General features: G+C 39.9%; 3 protein-coding genes across 12 annotated transcripts in view; 1 reads left to right on the top strand and 2 right to left on the bottom strand.

The window, feature by feature from the left end:
- Positions 1-22751, top strand: part of zswim7 (zinc finger, SWIM-type containing 7) — a 33192-nt gene that overhangs the window by 2087 nt on the left and 8354 nt on the right. Inside the window, exons 4-7 of one of the 6 annotated variants that reach the window (XR_015863263.1) lie at positions 2246-2350; positions 2668-2774; positions 11759-11821; positions 12112-12987. Coding sequence is in view for 4 of the 6 variants with exons in the window: in XM_088399637.1 (XP_088255763.1) it covers positions 2246-2350; positions 2668-2772 (210 nt within the window). In the remaining 2 variants the exon portion in view is untranslated. Of the gene's footprint in view, positions 1-2245; positions 2351-2667; positions 3017-4222; positions 4943-8301; positions 8572-11758; positions 11822-12111; positions 12988-22751 lie in introns of those variants that run through there. The other 5 variants (XR_015863264.1, XM_088399637.1, XM_088399634.1 and 2 more) reach the window with 5 other exon arrangements.
- Positions 2982-10205, bottom strand: adora2b (adenosine A2b receptor). The gene is made up of 3 exons (XM_088399629.1): positions 10000-10205; positions 9489-9919; positions 2982-4868 (listed from the first exon to the last, which is right to left on the bottom strand). The coding sequence occupies exons 2-3, from the start codon at positions 9821-9823 to the stop codon at positions 4133-4135; spliced, it is 1071 nt and encodes a 356-aa protein (XP_088255755.1). The 5' UTR covers positions 9824-9919; positions 10000-10205; the 3' UTR covers positions 2982-4132.
- specc1 (sperm antigen with calponin homology and coiled-coil domains 1) overlaps positions 10492-22751 on the bottom strand; it is a 29537-nt gene continuing 17277 nt past the window's right edge. For 3 of the 5 annotated variants that reach the window (XM_088399621.1, XM_088399622.1, XM_088399626.1), the window contains 9 exons: positions 21333-21487; positions 21156-21256; positions 20989-21064; positions 20395-20539; positions 19428-19568; positions 19118-19211; positions 12968-13084; positions 11756-11815; positions 10492-10885 (listed from right to left, as the gene is read on the bottom strand). In XM_088399621.1, the coding sequence (XP_088255747.1) occupies positions 10796-10885; positions 11756-11815; positions 12968-13084; positions 19118-19211; positions 19428-19568; positions 20395-20539; positions 20989-21064; positions 21156-21256; positions 21333-21487 (979 nt within the window). In that variant the 3' untranslated portion in view covers positions 10492-10795. The remainder of the gene's footprint in view (positions 10886-11755; positions 11816-12967; positions 13085-19117; positions 19212-19427; positions 19569-20394; positions 20540-20988; positions 21065-21155; positions 21257-21332; positions 21488-22751) is intronic. The other 2 variants (XM_088399623.1, XM_088399625.1) reach the window with 1 other exon arrangement.

The following is a 22751-nucleotide window of genomic DNA, read 5'->3' as shown; positions in this document are numbered from 1 at the left end:
TTCTGTGACCTTCTCAAAAGGAATGTTGCACTGCAGAATATTAGAAGGCAATATGATAATAATAATAAAAATAATAAAAAAAAATAATAATGATAAAATACGTTTTACTTTTACTTATTTTTTAGGCAAACCCAAATTCTAGGCTGTGAAAAAATATGCTTGTCATAGTGTGCAATGATGGAGAAGAGTTACTCGTGCCTGTGGTTGTGGTCATTGTGACCCACATTTCCTGTAAACGCCTTCAGGTTCCTGATTTAAAAAGAACTCTAAAATAAAAGTGCTGCTAAATTCAGAAATGCATTGTATTATACACTTTCATAGTTTTGTTTCTTTGAGGTCAAACCATTGTTGAATCTTGGCAAAGTTTATGTTGTACTGTATGCAATAGAAATGCAACTCCCACAGATCCAAACCACAAGTTTTCTCCTTTCGAGTGTTTTTAGAACTACGCTTCCAGTAGGTGGCCTATATTTAAGAGTCTCGTGATGTAAAAGAGCAACATGTTGGTCTGTGTGAATCATAGTGACTCCCCAAGCGCTTGAAATTTCCTTGAAGACCTGTTTGCGTTGCGGTTCTTGCGGACAGAGCGACGTCCAACATCCCATAAGACCAATCGTGGCTTCCCAACAAGTGTTCCCACGAGATCCCGTTCTTCAGGCCAGGACAAAGCTGGAGCTTTAGCCAGGCTTTAACTCTCACCGCCCTCTCCGCGGCCATTGAATGGCCGCACTTGATGTCGTGTGTTCCCAAGGAAGCTTGGCCTTCTGCCAGTTGAAGGCTTAAGCTGCCAAGCTTTACTTCGTGAGGCCCCGGCAAAGCCACGTGATGCGACGCCGGAGGTCAACACACAAAACCTAACGTGTGAGGTGTTTTTTAACTACTACTGAGCTTTTTCCAGCATTTCCTGGCTTGGTTTTAGTTTTACTGCTTCTTGCTGCATCCTGCCTAGCACACTCAAGTCAAGTCTTCTAAGTCTGGGTCATTGTTTCTTTTGTCTAATTTACAACGCAGTGTCACGTCGGATAAACGAGGTGTGTGCGACTCTGTAGGTCACCGGTCGAGGTAATTTATAGACCAAGTGGAGAATAATGGAGCCTGCTGGAGTATCTCAGGAGGTGTTCATCATCATGTCAAGCTGTTCTTGGGCCTGATTTACTAATAGTTTTGGAAGGGGGTAAAAACACGGGTCCAAATTTGGTGGCGCTTGCCAATGTGATCTAGGCAAACTAACGGCACATGCAATGAGCATATAATTTAGTACCCACTTGGGGTTTTAGGAAATGAGACATTCTTGGTGACTTGAATTACGGTCTGCAGCAGACACTTGAGTGGGAGAGAAGAAGGCAGGTGGTCATTTGACATCATGTTTGATTATTCATCATTTCCTCATCGCCTCCAAATAACTTGATGACGTCAGCCGGTGTAACCTTAGTCGATCGCTGACCCATCACCCAAGAACCCTGATTTTTTTTTTTTTTTCCTCCTCACCTCTGGGAATATCTGATTGATTTATTTACTGGGCAAAATATACAAGCACATGTCTTGTCCCCGCCCATGTGGGTTTACTCAAAGATTTATTTATTCATTGGTGTTGAGATTGTACATTTCCTCCCTGAGTATATCATTTAAAATATTACACTTAATTCCAGCCTATATTTAGATATGTGAAAAAAAAAAATTCCTCTTCTCAAATTCTTACTTTTTTATAGTTTCCAAGTTTAGTGTTAAAATAATGAAATAATTGTAAAGAAAATGTATTTTATAAATGCCGTTTATTTTTATTTTTTTTAAACCAATATTTTACATTCTGTTTTTCATTGTTTTTAAAACATTTTCTTTCTTGAAACATTTGTTTATATTCCAAATCGTTCAGTGGACCAAGCCTTGAACTTTAGAACTTCACAGTTGGCGTTTCTTTTGACGACCATTCCTCTCTGCCTATTATGTTTAGTGAAGCCATGTGTTGTCTTTGGACCGCTTTGAGTTCAGCATAATAATACTCATTCAAAAATAATCACTTCAACTTACAAGCTCCCCTTTTGAGTTATTTTAATCTTAATATTCAGTCATGCCTGGAGTTCGAGGGCCACTGGGATATAATAAAACGTGTTTTTCCTCCCTGCCTTGCTTGATCCGTTTCTCCACTCCAATCATCTCTGAGCATCCAAATATGGCCAATACACCAAATTACTGAATATAAAGTTACATCAATCCATTTTAATAAAATGCACGACTTATTTTGCAGGTCAAAGGAGACTCAGGGAGGTTGTACACTTGTTTCACATCCTGCCACTACTGCCCATGTCACACCTTTGCTTACACGGTGCTACGGAGGGATGAAGGCCTGCTGGTAAGGATCTCAAATGCTAACCATTTGCTAACCGGGTTGTTGTGTCCCGTTTAAGTTAAAACTGCTTCGAGAATGTCACCACAATTGGCCCAGTGCACTTGAACTTTGACTGATCTCATTTCAGTAAACTGGCCGCTTGTTCACACTTGTTCTCGCAGCTCTGCACCTCTGATCGTATCTCTCAGATAACCCAAATGGTATTCGGCGTAGCTACTCAAAAAAAGCGTAATAGTGAAATTACGAGACAGCGTGGCACGTTTTGGTCAGGTTTTGGATGCGGCCATGACTGATGACGGTGCCGTGCTCTTTTCTTGCAGTGCAAGCACCTTCTGGCCGTGTACCTGTGCGAGGCCGTGGGTGCGACCTCCACGCAAAGTGTGTCGGATGAGAAAATGACAGCGCTGCTCAGTGGGACCTCCTAACTGTGAGTCCCACTCATTTTCCACTATGCTGCCAATCATTATTATTTTTTTGTGTCTTTAAGACATTTTTTGTGGACATATTTTTGGCCACCTTTAAAGAGTTCCTAATAGTTCCGGGGAAACATCTGTTTTTATTTTTAGCTTCCTGGTTGGGAAACATTGCATGTTTATTTTCCATTTTTCGAATCTGTCAAAATACTCTACATAAATGACTTTCATGATATAAACTTTTATTCACAAAATATTTGACAGTAAATACGTACAGATTGCACCGAAAATTTGAATAAAGACACGAAAGCAACAGTCGCTGTAGGTCGGGGATCGTTTTCGATCTTGGTTATGTCACAAAAACAAATAGCATGACATTTACAGTACGTATTACACGCCAGTCGACTAAGACAACACATGACAGTGCAGTTACAGTATAGATGTCTCCATCGGAATGTTGACACGCTCCTGTATATTTATTTAGCCCTTGAGATCAGTCAGACGAGAACATCAGCCAAAGCAATTGACATTAAACAAGCAAGCGCCATCTTGGTTTTGGCCTCGTCGTTTTAACACCGCTAACGTTCTTGTCATGTAACAGACGCTGGTCCTCCATCTATGAAAAATTGTTTTGAGTTGGAACACAGTTGGTTTGCTGACACCACCCAGTTAAAAAAAAAAAAAAAAAAAAGTAGAATAGAGTAGTGCAGCTTCATCGTTGGGTGTGGTTTGATTTATTATGCCTAAAATCCTTCAAGTAGATTTGTAATTGTTGAGCGGGGGGAACTTTTGGCTGGAAATCACTCAAGTGGTAGAATCTTGGAAGACACAGTCTAGAATATAAATCATTTTCCAAAAGTAGTAAAATCTCCTTCAATTCATTTTGTCATTCCCAGCCAAAATATACCAATTTAACAAATACAAATTCCATAAATAATTTCCTTTTGACTTAGTTGACCTACAAAAGGAACAATAACAATTCAATCAATGATTTTACGTTCAACACTTTCCGAGTGGGAGAAATAACCCCACCAAGTACTTCGGTTGTACCCATTGAGGTCCACAAGTCCAGATTTACCAAAACTTTTCATGTTCACATTCACAAAGATTCCATTACTGTAATAAATAAACACTTGAACTACCTTTCGGCAGCATAAAATAAAAAAAACAGGACTGTTGCAGTTGTATCAGGGCTTACTCTGAACGATATCATTTTTCGAACGTTCGGGGACCCGTTCCCAGTCTGATACATCCAGTTAGTGTTACCTCAACGACAAGAAAGCCTTCACGTTATAAAAGTTCGAACCCTCCCCACCCTCGAGGCGTGTTACCCTGCTCGTGTAAACATCATTCAGCGGAAACAGTGGCGAGTCTATAGGAGAGGATCTACAGTCATGTGGATCTGGTCTCTGGTGCGCCTGCTGCCGTTGGAGCTGACGTAGATCTCCTCTTTACGACATAGCACGTGGCGTTCCAGAATCTTACGGAAGGTGTTTCTGAAGTCTTGGATGCGGTAAGCGTAGATGACGGGGTTGACGGCCGAGTTAGCGTGGGATAGAATGATGGCTACGTACATGACTTCTTCGGGTTTGGTCAGATCTTTGTAGAAGAGCGTGAGGCAGTTGAGGATATGGACGGGCAGCCAGCAGATGGCGAAGAGCCCCACGATGATGGATAGCGATTTGGCGGCGCGGATTTCCCGCTGCAATAGGCTGTGATGATGGTTGTCGCCGTTGGAGACGCATTTGAGCTCAATCTGCCTCAGCTGCATCCTGGCCACCGTGAAGATATTCATGTAGATGCCGAGCATGATGAGGAGCGGCAGCAGGACGCAGACGAAGAAGTTAAAGTAGACCATGTACTCCATGTCCACCACGCTCTCAAAGAAACATATGAGTTTGCAACTCCGGGGTAGTAAATGGCCGCCTTTCGGTCCCGCCTCCGGTTGACCGTTCGTAGTGTTGTCCGCCGTAGTGGCGTTGACGTTCCTGCAACTCGAGTGTTTGATGTTCCAACCGAAGAAAGGGACCAGCCCGATGACGAAGGACAGGATCCATAAAATAGCGATGATCTCTCTGGCTTTTTTTCCTGTCATCAACTCTTTGTACCTGCATTTAGCAACAAAAACATATTTGGACTGAATCGGACATTCTCTCGCTCCAATTATAATTCACTTTTATTCTTCCTCACTCTTGTATTTGCTTTCATATTATTGTTTAAATGATTAAATTAATGATATTTAATTTATTAAATGAATTGTTTTAATTTATTCAATAAAATTATTGTGTTAATTACAATTTAATTTATTCAATAAATTTGTTTAATATTAATTAAATTAAATTCATGTATTATTACAATTTATTTTACATAAAAAAAATCAGGAATTTAATTTATCAATTCAATTAAATTCATGTATTAATCACAATTTATTTTAAATAATTTTTATTTTCAGGAATGTAAGTTTAAAACGTCTTAACCAATATGGGATGAAACGTGCGTGACGTGGGCAGGTGGTTGAGTGGTTCACATGTTCGCCTCATACTTCTGAGACTCGGGTTTCAAATGTCAGCTCTGGCCTCCTTATGTGGCATTTGCATGTTCTACCCGTGTTTGAGTTTCCCCGGCTTCCTCTCACATTCTAAAAACATGGGTTCAAACTGTCCCCTAGTGAAAGGGTGAAGGTGAACGCTCCCTGTAAGACGGTCAAGTCAGGTGGGCTAAGCTCCAGCTCACCTGTAAACTAAAGCGGATAATCACTCGAAAATGGATTTATTCGCTCCAGCGCCTCGCCGTAAAACCGAGAGGTCGACTCCATGAAGCTCATCCAGTCCATCAGCAACATTGCAGTTTCCGAGAGGGCAGGGATAGGTCACTAAACTCGCACGCAGAAATAAATCATGCCTAGCGCAAGATAAAAATATTCCTGCTTTTACCACATCTTGGCAAACCATATGTAAACACGCAGAAGAAAAAAATTCCTGGATGTTGCACCCGTCAAAAATGCACAATTTCCACAAAAATATTCTTCCACTCTGTTATCATACCCCGAATTACGTAAGCTTAACGACTAAACCCTCACTTCAACTTTTCTCGATTTACATTGTGCATTTATCCCCCTTTTTTTATTCATGTCGCCAAGGAGCAAGGCATGTCCAAAGAAAAGCGGCTAATAAAGTAGATTAGCAGCGCTCAGCGGGAGCTCAAAGGACAAATGGCACGTCCCGGTCGGCAGCATCCCGCAGGCTGTTTCCTGACGTGACGTCAGGCGTGCTTAATGACACACACACATGCTGACACACACGTATCCTCCACAAGATGACATCCGCTCCCAAATTATCAGCAGCTATGCCATAATGTAAATGTCGTTTTAAATATATCGGGCTGCATATTTTAAAAAACATCAGGTATGATGAGGGAAAAAAAAGGGCCTGATTTGAGTGTTTGTCAATTATTAGCCCATCTGAGCTTCCTAATAGCTGCAAATGAGCCCATTTGGGACTTCTGGGAGCAGTGTGGCGTGCGAGCTCGGCCGTGTGGCCGGCAACACCCTCCACCTCCACCAGCCAGGAGTGCATGCAGCCCCCAAGGGCATGAATTATGCACCACGTTCGCCTCAGAAGCTTGCATGCCACCTGTTCTTCTCTATCTTCTGCTTACTTGGTCAAGCTCGGCTAACCCCCCGCCTTCGCAGGGGAGTGGCCAGCCAGTCGTGTCGGTCGGTGGCAGGATTAGTTGTGGCATGACGGCACTTCGCTGGCATCCATCTTTGTTGTGTTTTCAGTTTTTATTGCGGCCTCGTACGTCCACACCCTGAGGCCAGGAAGCGCTGCCAGGCCTCACACACATGCTGCAATCTTGATTTTGTTTCACTTGAGCTCAAAATAAACACAATTAGGATTACAGAATTTACAATCCCATATTTCCTCATAAATTGTGGAATATTTCAAAAATCTGGTCATTGTCTACCATTTTGACAAATTGATGGTTGCTTCCTTATGACAAAGCAACCACACATTTGGATAGCCTTCACACTTCAGTGAGAATTCAGAATAGGGGAAGGGAGGGCGAGTACATCCTCATGAGAATTTCATACAGTGTTTGCCAACAGTTTCGGACTATTTCCACAGCTAAGCTAATTTATATTGTCATTTCGGTAATCAGTAATCTCTAATTTCTCTTAGAGAATGATAATATAACCCTGTGAATATTTTTCCTATTGTTTGTCTACCTGTGTTGCTGCACTATTTGTCCAACAAAATTAAGTATGCATAGGCACTATAAATAAACCAACCCAACATCAAGTCTAATACTAAAATAAAATGTGAGGTCAGCTGGTGTAATATATTGTTTAGACAAAATAACAATACAGACCAGCGGCGTGGTCTTTTCGTATGTGATGCAAAACGGGAAGAAGGGCCCCCAAGGAAATCGTCCAGTGTGTGTGTGTTGCCTGTCCCAGGAGTCTGAAAACATCTGGCCTGGCCCTTTTTGCTTCCACGATAAGCATCTGTAAAAACACTTTATCTAAAAGCAAATCCGGATCCCAAATAGTTGCGGAATGCACTCACGCATGCACCAAACATGTTTGTGTGTGTGTGTGTGTGTGACATGGAGGCATCACAGTATCATTGGGTAATTTGAGCCAGGCTGATCTTATTAGTGGGCATGTGGCGAGGGCGGGAGGCCTTTTTAGAGACCGCTAACGTCATGTCGCGTCTATTATACGGAGCAAGTGTATCTGCTGTGAGTGGGGTGGACAATTTCCGGTAACGGAAATTGAAATAAAATCAAGGTATCAGTGTCGTTAAATTTATTTGCCACGATTATGCAATCATATATTTTCCATATATATACATTTCTAATTGATTAGCCAACTTGTATTGCAAATTCCTCTTTTCCCCACGGAAAATTTCAAACTGTCAATTTCCCGGAATTTAGCAACCCGGACTTGTGAGTCATTGATGATGTAGTGGTTGGCTTGTCTGACTCCACACCCAGTGATTGTGTAAACATGAGTGTGAATAGTTTTTTGTCTGGATAGGGACTCTGTGATTAGCTGCCAAAAAAGATGCAATTAACTTTATCTACCTGTTGCTGGTCATATAACAGAATAATAGTTTTGTGTTTATCTGTTTTGATGTGATCTTAAAAAAAATTGCATCCTTGCCTTCCAGTATTTTATCTAGTATGTTTTGAAAAGCAAGTTTGTCCCGTTTGAGTTTTCAATTCTATTTAACGGCTAATTGATTTTGAGCGGAATCCCTCAGTGGAAGAGCTGTCAATCATTTACGGGAAAAATGTTCGTAGTCCAAGGTTGTTGCTACTTTTAAGACATAATTGCTTATTTGCAGAGCAGCTCTGATAGCAAATGGGAATAATTCTTCTTTTTCTGACATGCATCAATTTTATTTGACTGCTAACTATCATAACAGAAGTTTCAGGAAAAACTGAAATGGTTTTTAATATTGTGTAACTTTGAGATGTTCAAACAAACAAAAGCTCAAATAGCTTGGTGGGAATGGTTTGTTTTCAATTTCCAAGGCCACATGGACACATTTGCTGAGCCGCAAAGTTGGCACTATTTGACTTTCCTCCTGACGCATGAAAATGTCCTTTCTTGCCAATGCTTGACGCTAATGGAAATGACAGCGCATCTCAAAAAGCCCTACGGGAGGGCACAGTGAACTTGCGTTGCTTTAAAACAAGCAGAAAAAAAACAGCAATGCATCTCCTTTGTTCATCCATGCATCTTTGATGAGTTCATGTATGCAAATTTGTGATTATGTCTTTAGTTTGATTTGTACACAAGTGAGCGTAGCTGAATGCAACATAACTCAACATATCTGTGAAAAATCACAATGTTTCATTTTCCTTGGTCGGCAGGTTTTTTAAAATTTATTTACATTTTATTTATTCACTTGTAGAATGTCTAGCTAAGTTTAGGGCTTTATTTGATGCTATTTAGCTAATGATGTTGACATTGACATTTATAGGTGTAATAATCTTTTTGCTCAAATAACTTGGTAATGATCACTGACCACACCCATCTTTTTAAAAGAAGGGGCAGAAATGTTCATAAACAGCTTCAGAGCTATTTTCTGCAAATTCATCTTATTACTAGACTAGCGCTTTTTTTTTTAAATGTTTGCTCAAGGGTGTTGATTCAAGCAACTTCTTGTAATAGCATATTGCATACAATGTACACACATATTTCACACTTTCACTTTTTGGAGAAGTAACAGAAAATGAGGTTCAACGCAAAAAGGCAGCCAAGCCTTGCACAAATACAATTCCATCTTTAAGATGCAGATAGTCGTGTTTGCCAGTCTATTGATTTTATATTAGTGGCAGGCAGAAACACAACTTTTATTTAGGGGCCTAAGTTGAAACAATTTTACCATTTATATTACTAACATTTATTGCAATATTATTAATTAGCACAACAAAAAGTTGTTTGCTTCCCACTCAAAGTCACGATGGACGCAGCCTCCATCACCCAGGATGGAGGAAAGAATAAATTCCGAACTTTATGGATAAAGTTGTGAAACTAGGTCAAACAAAATATTTATTTACACAATATGGTTGATTACAACATTTAATTCCTCATTAATGCTTATTAGTTTTCTATATTATTAATACTATACTGCATAAAATAGCAGCAACAAGAATGGAGCCCCCCCCCCCCCCCCCGCCCCGCCCCTCCCCTCCTCAATATGACGTATGCTCACCTGAGAGGGATTTTAACAGCCAGGTATCTATCAATAGCGATGGCGAGTAGACTGAAGATGGAGCTCTGGGTGAGAACCAGAACGAAACAGGCCATGAAGAGACAGCCATAAAAGTCCAGTCGGATGCCGATGCTGATAGTAATAGCGAAAGGGATTGCCAGGCAGCCCACCAGGATGTCCGCCACGGCCAAAGACACCAAAAAATAGTTGGTGGCGTTCTTTAGTGTGGTATTAATGGTCACAGCCCAGCAAACCAAAACGTTGCCGGAGATGGAGAACAGAGCAATGACCACTTCAATGATAATGTAAAACGTCTTCATTCCTTCGTCATCCATTCTTCTGAGACGAGGAGATCCCTACAAGTCTACAGGCAGGGCGCAAGTCTCTAGTTTGGGGTCCAGGAATAGTCCACAAGGTGCTAAAGTGGCCATCTGGAAAGAAGAAAAAAAGAAGTATAAACATCAGAAGCTGCAGCTGCGATTTTTATGCAATCGTTTTTTGCTTTTCTTACCTTTGCAAAGCTTTGCATCGTCTGTGGTCGCGTCCACGCCACTGAAGACTTTCCACTAGTGTGGCGCAACTTTCCTCTCTGACAGCACTTTTCAAGTCGAGGAGGAGCAGGACGGCTAATGCTGACATTTTCATACAAGCCACGCCCCTCTCTCTCGCTCTCACCCACGCGACAGTGACACGATCTTAAGTGTAAACGCAATCACGATGAGAGGAATCCCGAAATGCACGGCCACCAGTGAGCCGTGCGTAATTACGCACGGAATCAAAGCGAATCCAAACACACGCGCACGACACGTTTCTACTTCTATGACGTGACGATCTCCTCGTGCAAATGAGCTACAGTGACCAAAAGTGCACTTTCCCTAACGACTTGTTGATAAAAAAGCCGTCAATCATTAAAATATCTGATTTCTGGGACAATCAGCTGAACCAATTTCAGCCCTCTTTACCCTCGAGACAGCCTGTTTTAAATAAACGTCAATAATGCACCAAAATTGACATTCCTTTATTAATGCAACAGCTTAAAATAGAAAATATTGGTCCACAATTACACCTCAAGATGCACGTACATAAATAATGTTTTGGAATTAACACACATTTTAAATATTAAATGCTGCCACAGTGTTGTTATTTTTTTTATTGCTCACAATAGGTTAGCTATGCAAAGCTGAGTGACTTGATGTAGAAAAGAAAAAATAAAACATTTAATCATGTACACTTTTTAAACACATGGGCTCGAGTGTCCAGCACCAGGCAGGAGTCGAAATTTGCCAGTAAGGTGAATATCGTGCCGATCAGGTCTCAAAGTACTTGTAGATCTGAGAGACGTACTGCATGACGCTCTGCCAGTCGGGCCTGTCTGTCTGCATCAGCTCCTCGATGTTCTGCCCAGAGCAAATGCAAAGTGAAATATTTAAATAAAGTTGTATTGTATTATTTTTTTTATACAAGTAAAAAATATAATTTAATAACAGTTGATAGATTTCATAAAATTTGTATGATGGCAACTGTCTGGAACATATCCTATAAGAAAAAATTGATTTGAAATCCAGTTTAAATTTAATCGCAGCCTCCCGTGTTCCCTTTTAAAATGAAAAGATGAACATTTCCAATCTATGTAGCATTTTTTTTTTTTTTTACTGTGGTCAAGATGGAACATTCTTTCACATTACGCAGTCCTCGTGGGGGTCTTTCTGGCTTTTTGCAGATACAAAATAAATGAGCTGTTGCACTGATTTATGTACTGTGTTTAAATCACAAAGCCCGTCCGTCTCTTCAACATGCGCACTTCCTATGAACCCATCTTTGAAAGTAGCTAAAGAAACATTCAACATGAATGCACAGATTTACATTTCAGGCATTTCAAACGTTTTTATGCTGTCAAAGAGACGCAAAGGGCCGACTCCCGTAGTCCCGATAAAACAGATTAGGACGGTTTGAAGGAAGTCAGACTAAACTGTTTGGTGGAAGAATTCAAGGTTGTTGTGGAAGATATCAGGAGGAGGATGACATAGCAAGAGGAAGTCCAGTTAATGTTTAATACCATAAACTCTTGGGAAAATTATTTTATATACTATTACTGAGTAGGGATATGCTTGGTCGGACATTTTGACTCTTAAAAACAAAAAGGTCAAAAATAACTTGTTATTCCATCAGAAAGGAAATATAGTCCATTTGACTGTTCTTAAGTGAAACCTATTATTATTATTTTTTAAACCTATTAAATAAAACTGTCTTGTGCCATTTCTACTCACCAGGGAAGTTTTGATGCCAATACTCTCGGCGGCCTGAAAAGCCAGCGTCAGATTCCGGATCTAAAGGTAAAATTAATTACAATATCACATTTCTACACCACACATTGTCTTGCGAAAATGCACACACAAAACTGGATACATTTTTAGTAGATTCTTTAATAGATATTTTTTTTATCTCAGTTGAAAAGTTCACATCAGGGCTAAACTAGACAGTATAAAAATTGCAAACCAGATTTTCTTTAAAAAGCAATAACGTCCTCCTATGTGTAACAAGTCATTTATGTCCCATGTTGTAATCTCAAGCACCATTTTGAAAGTGTCCTGCACTCTCTCCCCAATTATGCCATAAACTGAAGCGAGCTAGCATCTGAACTCATCATGTTTGCCTTCAAACTGCCTGCACCGTTTTGGATGATAAACTACTCCACTATCAATATTACTAAATCAATTCTCATCTAGTCATGGCTGGAAAAGAGCACCTTTCCCTGTTTCCTACCTAAAACTCCAGGCCATCGATTACAATCTTGGGTAAAAACATCTGATGATAAAGGGCGAGAGGGGCCGTAATGGGATTAGTGGAAGGACGGATTACACTGGAAAGAGCTGCTTGGCTGTTTGGGCCTCGAGGGTGAAGTCACTCAGCAAGAGTTATTAAAGTCAACTCCCGTCTATTGAATTATTCAGCACGGTGGCAGCGCCTTGTCTCCGTCATCAACTTAATGTAACGCGCCCGACTCATTCGTCACTTAGGATGAAAAAGTACCGACTTTTTTGTTTTAACGCAGCAAGCCACGGTATGCTGCTCCGACCATGTGACTAGCAACAATCTTTGGATCCCTCCGAACTTTAAAAAAAAAACTTTATCAAGAAAGTATGTAGCATAGTTTAACAGTGGGAACAAAAACAAAAGTTCCTTAGATATGAGTGCTGAATGCTTGATTGCGGTTTAGAAGAGATTGTACAGTAGATACCCTCGAGGTTTATTTGATTAATTTACGGAAAAAAAAAATCTGAAAGAGTCACAAACAACCCTTGTGACATTAAGAGTATACATAACTGATTTGTCCGCTTATGAATGTAGGAGCTCGTGAGCTACACTAGATCTTGGATCTAAGTCAAAATAATATTGCGCAATATGCTGTATTGTAGATATACAAATTTATAAAGTCAAATCGAGCGTGTTTCTGTGTTTTCCTGAAGTCTTGTTTGTACCTTATCTTGACTGATGAGTTCCTGGTAGGGGATGTGGGCGGGCAAATATGTGTGCAGAAGGGCGCAAAAAGCCAAACCATCACTCCAACTGCTGCTGAAGTTGGTTACGTCAATATTCTGTCCAAAAACAAAAAAAGACGGAGGTTAGAGGTCTTGGTGGGACATCAGGATCTTCTTGGATCCCTTTTGTTAATCTCCCCTCTGTGAGGAACACGAATGGGAGCATGTTCACTCAGGTGAGAAGGTCAGAAGCGTGGTACATACAGTCATGATTAAGGAAGGTCACATTTAAATATTTTTTTTTTATGCAGGTCTTTCAGCCTGTTTTTTTTTTTGTCCTGGAGGGGTGGTTCTTGTTAACAGAGTCTTCTGGGTGCAGAAAGTGCACAGCAGCACGTCCAGTTTGAATCCGGATGTTTCAAGTTGCAGAGCATCGCTTTGAAAGGACAACAGGTTATTGTTATTATGAGGGGACAGCCTGGCTCCAAGCTGTTGTTTGCTTCAGTTCCGCTTTCTAATTTCTCTGAGGGCTCACAGGACACTAAAGTCATATTCGTTGTGTCGAAAACGTAGGAAACCTGTAAAATCCAGTTGAAGAACAATAGTGTGTGTGTCATGGGGGGGGTCTTCCTTTGTGTGAATTTTCCCTTACCTCCATAGCCCAGTGCTAGCCAGCGCATTTTGGTTTTAATTCTTGTCTTAATATGTCAGGAGAGTCTTCGTATCAATAAAATTGATTGTAATTGTATGCACAGTTTGAACATTTAATTAAGTGATTCTTTGGCATACCACTAGAGGGCGCCTGCGTACCACGAGTTGTATCATTGCTGTAAAAAAAATGGTTTTATAAAGTGTAATTAAACGGAAAATCATAACTAGACTAATCCATTTGAGGGGGGTGGCTTAATGAGTGATATCAGAAGCAGCAGTGACGCAGTTTAAGCGTTATTAGCATCGACCCCATATTCCTTATTTTCATTTTTGTATTTATATGCCCTATTCAATAACTAGGTCGAGTTTTGTGTACATTTTTGAATAAGCCTTATAGCGCCACCACAAGTGACAGATCAGACATTTGTTTACTGACCGCCCGGTCATCAATCTGTGCCTCAAGGAGCAGAGTCCAGCTGATTTTTCATTCCAAATATCTAATCAGTCGATTGATCCAAAGCAGTGACTGCAGGCCAATGCAATTAGCTTACCTGATTGGACACCAAAACTACATAGCTCCTCAGGTCCTGGGGAAACTAATGCAAAAACAAAATCTTAACTTTCGGACCACAAAACCTGAGCTTCACCATAAAGTTCGAATTCTAATATCCCAGTTAGCCTGCTGGAAGCATCTGCGCTAATTAACAAATAGCATGACTTCCCCATTTTAGACACAAGATGACTTCAGGACCTAAAGTGATATGATGTCATGATGGATTTACATCATTCAAATTGAATTGAAGAAATCAATCCAGGAATCACATTTACTTTTAATTATCAATAGCTAACAAGAACAGAAATTTCATATCGATGTGCAATATTATTAAAAGTAAAATGAAGTGAGCGTGGGTTGCTGTGCCCTTAAACCATCCATCAATCACAGCGTCCAAGTCTAAGGGGCAGATGTGTGCAGTCCTCATTCCCTAACTATGTGTGTGTGTGTGTGTGTGTGTGTGTGTGTGTGTGTGTGTGTGTGTGTGTGTGTGTGTGTGTGTGTGTGTGACACATAATACACACGCACGCAGTGATTAAATGTTAGTCAGAATGCAGACACTCCGAGACAAAGATAGATCATGACAAACAAATAAGGAGAGGGCCGCACGTGGATGTGCATCAGGTCTGAAATGATGGTTCGGAGTGGGCGGGGCTAATCGAGGCCAGTGGTTGCCCGGTTTCGGCGGGAGTGAGGCATGCATGCTAAAAAAGCAAGAGCGGCTCACAAAAGCAAACACAGCATCAAGCGACAGGAAGTGTCTAGCTTGGCACAAAAGGCAGAGCCATGGCTTTTTTTTTTGGGGGCAGGCTCAGGAGAGAGAGGGAAAATTTGGACGTGATGAGGAACAGAACTTGATTTTTGGACAATAGAAAAAACGATAACTGGAAGGTTGCAAAATGGATGAAAGCAGGAGAGATATCAGCCTGAGAGCTTTGTGTGACTGATGAGCTCGGTATGTTTCTTGTCAGACAATCACTTTACCTCACCACCATGAGCACAACAGCGACCAGGAGAAAAAAAAAAATGACAAAAGAAAGACAGAAATGGAAGCTGCGTGAAGGTCACAAAATTTGACTCCCTTCCAGCACGTGTGAGAGTTGATCACATTTTAGTAGACCTGGATTTTCTTTTTACGATCCATTCAAAGGAGCTCCTGTCTGCCAAAACCACGCCCATCCTGGGGAGCCCCACAGCAAGCTCTTTTCTTTTTATGGCCATTTATCCGCTCATCAAATAACCCAATTTTCCTTGAATCACGCAGCACATCATTTCCTGCTATTGTTTTAATGGGATTATTTGACAGAAGCTTGGAGTCCTTTCAATACGGAGTCAGCACATCAAGAGGTGTTGACGAAACTATGCTCTTGTAGAACTCGGACGGACTGCTGGTTTTTAGCTTTTATTTAACGGTGATGCAAAATTATTTTTGGCCGGTTTACACCAAGGACCCAAACGGCTGTTCATGCATTCCTGGAGCGGCAGGAGCAGGACTTCGGAAGCAAAGGGTCAGGGTTGGAATGGAAAATGTCACCTAGTTGTTGGCTAGATAAGAACCTGCTTCCTGACTTCTGTTAAGGTGCTTTTGGACATGACCTTTGACCCCCCCCCCCCCGCTCCCTCGAGGGAATATAATTGGTATAACAAATGACTAGAATTTACACTTTGTTTTCTCATTCAGTGTCTGACCTCCATTCCTTCCACTCATGGGGGTCCGTTCCTGTCTTTCTATGTTTTTTTTTTTTTGGGGGGGGGGTCTGTGTGTGTTTGTGAGAGAGAAAACGTGTTTCCCAGACAGGGCCGGATGAGCTGTTGCTCTGACAGACCCAGCTGAGCCCAACGCTTCGAGCCTTTGCTCATTGTTCCCATCTTAAACAAATAAGGCTTTTATTTTTGTTTGGCTTCTACGGTTAATGAGAAAACATTTTAGAAGCGTCTACAGTCTAAAATAGGACATCAAAGTGGCTGGTAAAAACATACAGGAGACAAATATGGATTCCAGTAAGCAAACCACAAACATCTTATTTAGTAACAATGTCTTGTAGACCAGTGGCAGAGCTAGGATTTTTTTTCCTTGGGGAGGCCCTGGGGGGAAGGGGCAAGGAAATTATCACTGAAAAATCTCAGAGCACAAAAAAGATGTCATCTAGTTTAATTGATTTGCTTGTGGCGTTGCTGGAATTGATAATTAAACACAATTTATTTTAATAATAATTAATTCGAGTCAACTTTATTCCCAAGGTGCCAACAACCTCTTTTGGACTGTAATTTCCCACGAGTGCCCCCCCCCCCCCCCCTCAATGTTCTTGTCTCCCTTAGGGTCGAGTCAATCCGAACCTTTTTAAAAGGTCCTCACTCATCGATCAGTGCACGTGCATGCATGAGCACACACACACACACACACACACACACACACACACACACACACACACACACACACACACACACACACACACACACACACACACACACACAGGCATAAATTCACCTGAGGCTCAACCCACAATACATGATTTAAAGCACGTAGGCTTATTGTCTCTCCTTTCACCATGTTTTTTTTTTTCACTCTCAAACACTTGCGGTAAATAAGCATGTGTGTTTGCACAGCCCCATGTAAGATGATAGGACACAATCAGTTCACAAGCTCCACTGTGCTCTTGTGATGATGACACAACACACACACACTTATGTGTCCCGCTCCATTATTGATTCAGGTATGTGTGTGACATCCAGATTTGTATACAGATATAATCACACCGATTTGCTTTGTACCTGAACAACTACCTGCTCACAATAGCTCGCGCTTCCCGTTGCATTTTATAATTAGGCTTGTGCCTGATGGAAAACTTGTCTGACCTCTTGTGAGGTCGCCAGATGCACATATGATACTTTGACCCCGCCCCCTTCATATTGCAATTACAATTAAATAAGTTTTTTCATGGTCCTTCTTCCCATGTATTTTTCAATCGATAAATCAATCTGGATATTTGTATCGCTGTCAAACTTAACTGGACCTTTCCATAAATTAAGAATAAATATTTTATTGATCTAAATACTAGTTCATTTAAGTTTGGAGCCAGGAAGAGTTTCTGTGAACGATAACTGCACTGACCTTATCAGCGTCCAAAATGGCCGTGACAAAGCAACACGGATTTTACTTCTGCTTGTCTTTTACACGCTGATCAGTGTCACTTTGTGAGTAGACTGACTATAATTGGTGACTGGACTGTAACAATTTAACCTTTCGCGAGATGTATCGGCCCTGAAGTGACATCAGACGCTGACCTTTTACCTCTGCTCAAAAGGTGACAGCAGTCACTCGTATCCAGGTAACTTCAACCTGTCATCTTTGCTATTTTGCGGTTCACCAAGATTTTTTTTTTGTAAAACGTGTATTGTATAAACATGAGCACGGACATCCTTGCTTGGGGCAAACAGATGGAATATCTGAGACTTGACCTAAATAACATTTTTGCTGTCTTTCAATTTTGCTTCAATTTCCTTAATCCTGGCTGGATTAGGTAAACAAACAAATTCAGAGGAAACAGGAATTCATATAATGTCCTCCAAGTATAAGTTACAATTGGTGTGAAAGTTGAGTTTCTTAACTGGCTGGTTATCAGGGATAGAATCCAAGATGGCGGATGGCAAGCTCATCTGAAACAACAAGCGCCTCTGGAGGGAAGAGATTAGCGTGAGAGTAAAACAGATAAAATCCGATCTTCTTAGATTATGCTTCATACTTCAGAAAAAAAATGTCTTGAACAAGAGAATTTAAAGAATGAGGCCGTGCGAGGACATCAGAACAGCTGCGACTTTACTAAATCTTTTCATCACTTGTTTTATAAATTTAAATTTGCTGTGAACATCAAGCATCAACGCTGCCTTCCGAGACAGCTGCTTTAAACTGATTGAATTTATTTGCCTCTATCCCAAAATCAAATTAAATTCCATGTTATGAGCTGTCTCATGTTTCATGGTGCACATTTGCGTGAATGGCCGTCTAATGGTCCAGCATCTTATCAGGCATGTGCTTGCTGGTCAACCTTATTAGGCAACATGTTGTCATCACACAGGATTCTGTGTTTTATCAACAAGCGCACACACACAGTGTGACTATCAAACTTTAGAGGAGGCAAATGTCTCCTATGGCCTATTAATAATATTTATTCCCTGGCAGGCTGGATTTGTAGTTGGTAGTTATCACCTGTCTTGTCATGATTGTATTGTAGATGTTGGCTCATGGAGGTCACATTGAAATGCACACAAATCACGTTTTTGGTAGAAAAGGAAAAAATGTGTTTGTAAAATACGGATCACACTTTTGTCAAATACTTTTGAAGTGTCTGCTTTGCACAACTTGAAGACATAAAAAATTATATTTAAAAAAGAAAAGAAAAATCATATCAAATTATATGTATATATGTATATTTTTTATTATATTAAAAAAAAATAATAATATTAAATTATGTATTTTAAAAGAGAAGATTAATATTAAACTATATGTATATATGTATATTTTTTTACATTATATTTAAATTAAAAAGAAAAATAATATTAAATTATATGTATATAGACAGACTTAGACTTTGGCTAATATTTTTTCTTATATTACATTAAAAAAGAAAAAGAATATTAAATTATATGTATTTTCAAAAAAGAAAATTAATATTAAATTATATGTACATATATGTATATTTTTTATTATATTTAAATACAAAAGAAAAATAATATTAAATTATATGTATATAGACAGACAGACTGGCTACTGCCAGGTTTTAGATGTGTGGAACAAATTAATACAATAAATCGGACAAACAAACTTCAATCCATCGGGGGAAAAACTGCAAACAAACGTAATTAACAGCAATGCGGCGAAAAGCACGATCCGACCCCGACTGGGCTCAACTCGGACGTGAGAAAGATCTTTAGCCTGTGATCCCTACCGGATAGCCTTGTGTTTTCTTCTGGCACCACTTCAGTAGAGCGTTCCTCTTAGATCCCCCATACTCCCGCGCGAGTGCAGCCAAGGGGTCCGTACTTTCCACACCGTCACGAGGGAAACACAAACCACAAGTGCACAGTGAGAGACACACAGATGGTGCGATAAAACAGATAAGTCTATTTGAGTTAAATGTATAAATGCAAATATTGTCATTAGATTACAGCCTTGAAGTTAATGCTCCCTCCAAATGAATGGGATGCTTTTGCAATGGCGTAAAAATCAATAAAAAAAATAAACAAGATGAAACATACACACACGGTACATGAACTGCGCTTTCCGACGACACGAATATTGTTCCCAAGGTCATCTCCGTGGTGTTTGTGTTGCAGCCGGAGCCATGGGAAGACCACGACGCCCGGTCGTTGATCTCAAAATGGTGTTGCGCCACTTGGCTGTTAAATTCATTAGTCTCTTTTAGACGTCGCTTAGCATTGAAAAAATTTTCCAGTCATGCGGACACATTCATCACCAATGTATATTAGTTGCATAATCATCCTGGAGGACCATACCAAAAACAGTCATAATAACACGCTGCTGTTTGGAAGGTCTTAATAAGGACGTACAATCACAACACTTCGCTGCCAATGATTGTCCGAGGGAAAACACTGCAGGAGGTTTTAATATTCTCTTAATGAATCAATTGGGAAATATGGGATCGGTTGAGACGGGTTATCGATGTCAACAGTTTGATTACTGAGGGTGTGTCTAGACGCGGGGATGGCGAAGTTGAAGTAGACTCATTGTGACAACATAGGGGTTTTCAAAACTTGGACACAATGTCTATATGGTCGTTGACCTTAAAAGTTATCAGGTACAGCACAGGTGTCAAAGTCAAGGCCTGGGGGTCAGATACGGCCCGCCATATCGTTTTAGGTGGCCCGCGAAGAAAAATTGTGCATCGATTTCATGTCAATTCCAAAATTTCAAATTAAAATAGAGCTATTGTTAGCAATTTTTAATACCATTCATTTTTTTAAAATCAATTTTATTTTTAAATATTTGATTTCAATATTTCATTTTTAGATATTTGAACAGTTTTTAATTAGCCTCTGTTTTGAAAACTAGTTATTCATCAGTTTGTTGTGTAGTTGTGTACAATGATGATTGCGGAAGTCAACATTTCTTTTTTTCCACCAGGTTGTCTTAAATTTCCTATAAATCTTAATTTCTTATTTTTATTCTACCAAGATTTCATGGCGGGAATATTTGATAACTCACCTGAACATACTGTTGGCCTGGTTGCAGGTAAAAGATGATGCACGGCTTCTCAGAGAAGCAGGACTTTTGAATATTGACTCTAGAGATGGACTCTTCCTCATCAGGATGTTGCTTTTTGTCTCCTCTCTTCCACCTGAAAATTTACCTGCACAATCGGAGGTCGTAGAGATTAGACTGATTATTTATTTGACAGTTTATCAGACAAGAGGGAAAAAAAAGCAAAATGAAAATAGGGTGAATAGGAATCAGGATATAGTAAACATCAGGTCGGCTCTAAAGACAATATGGAGTGAGTTGTTGTATGCCTGAGGTCATGCAGACGGAAGTAGCAACATGTAATATGATCATACAAGATAAGTAACCGCATTTGCTCCCTGGAACAAAAAAACATAAAGCTACCTTCCTAAAGATTGAAAATCTTTTTTTACTTGACAGACCGTGACACCAAAATACACCTGACCTTTTAGTGTTGCCAGAATACTAGCCGCCACCTATGATTTGTGTTTAAGCTAACATTTGTGGCTGTCCAAATACTAAGAATAATAATTACAATAACAACACATTAAAAACTAATTAGGATTATCTGTTATGTACCGTGAGGACGAACAAAGTCTCCATGATTGATTCTTTTTTCCAACAACTTGGACAGTGGCTTTATGTTCGACGGCCTCTGTGAGAAATAAAACAGATCAAATTGGGTCAGATTTTTTTTTTTTTTTTTTTTACATTACTAATTTAGTTTGGGGCTTAATTGTGCTAACCTGGATAGGTGAAACTGCAGCTGCAGGTGCTGTGCGCATTGGGATTCCACTTAGAGGACTTCTTGGTGAGCTGTGGATTTGAACTGTCAGGCCTGGTCCATCTGAGAAACATAAGTGTACACAAAAATATTTCAAAAAAGTATATATAGTGGTATTGTATGGCTGCGGGTTGCTCACTCTGTCCACCAGTATCAGATGACTTCATGGGGGACTTGACAGGAGCTCCTGGTTCCGTGTTGGCATCGCCGTTGACGTCAGTGGGTGGGCTCGGGATCACACCGCAACATTTACGGCTGTTTGTGGTGTGCAGTTTTAAATCATCCCCTTGAGACCTGACAAACACAATGAATACAATCGTAAAACTGGCTGCTCCAGATGTATTTTGAACTTGGTTGAAAGATTTTAATGACTAGAACGCTGGACTCCAAAATGACACAGGAGCACATATCTACTGGCATGATATAATTTATTTGTGAATCGTTAAGATTGACAGATTTATACGAGCATGGATGCAGTCTTTGTGGTCTTCCTCATGTATGGCTTTATTAATTACAATGTAAACACATGACCTCTGTCGAAATTGTTGTGTTGTTGATTGGAATTAGTAATAAGAGAAAGTATTTTGTGAGGGGGGGCAGGTATCACAGTTTTGCTATTATACAAAAGACAATAAATCAGGACAACGAATGGAATTCCAAGTGGAACCTGAGATCCTGTAACCATGTGGCCCGTAGAAGTATTAAACTCTCCATGGGTAGTATTTGGCTCATATAAGACAAACCTAATTGACATTTTCATATTTGTAAACAAACCCTTTCAGTGTAATGGAGCACAGTTAAACTGGTCTTTCTGATATGGCCATCATTTAATAATAAAGACAGTAGGATAACTGGAAAATTTGCTTGTTAATGCAATTTTTTAAAATTTATAAACGTAATCTAAATTTTGGCAACAGGTAATCCTGGATGAGCACATAGGACAGCACACAAAGTAAATAAACCCTCGTTAATGCGGCCGGTTCACGATATGGTGTTACATAGCGCCATCTACTGGCAAAATACGGCATTACATTAATTTAGACCGCAGAGACTAAATGCATTGGACCTTATTTACCAACCGTTCTAAAAACAATGATCATATTTGTCACACAATATAAATACATAAATAAATATTCCTCAAAATACAACTGATTTCTTTTACTGTATTTCAATGTTATATAAAATTGTAGGATTTTTCAAACACCATTATGTCTTCATCTATAAATTTAAAAGCCATTCATTAAACCTATTTTGAACGTTTTAGAAGATTTTAAAAAGGTCATTCTTAGGTTGGTCAATCAGGTCCACTGTTTTTAGTCTCCATAGCCCAAAAATAGACAGAAAAAAAAGTTTTTATCTAATATGTGTAATCCTCAGTCCAACATTTATCATGACAATACAATAGTATTTAATAATGTACGTATTTTCTAGTAAAATGGTTGAGAACCACAAACAGTGTGTGATGACAGGTGCTTTTAGGAAATTAAAACACTTTTTTATACATAACAAAAACAACAACTCATCTTTAAAAGGCACACTTAACTTTGCAATTTAAGAA

This window comes from Syngnathus floridae, chromosome 15 (assembly GCF_059516105.1).
Source record: "Syngnathus floridae isolate MCC-2025c chromosome 15, RoL_Sflo_1.0, whole genome shotgun sequence".
Classification (NCBI taxonomy): domain Eukaryota; kingdom Metazoa; phylum Chordata; class Actinopteri; order Syngnathiformes; family Syngnathidae; genus Syngnathus; species Syngnathus floridae.
The sequence above is the reverse complement of the archived record's forward strand: the minus strand, read 5'-3'. Positions and strand labels throughout refer to the sequence as shown.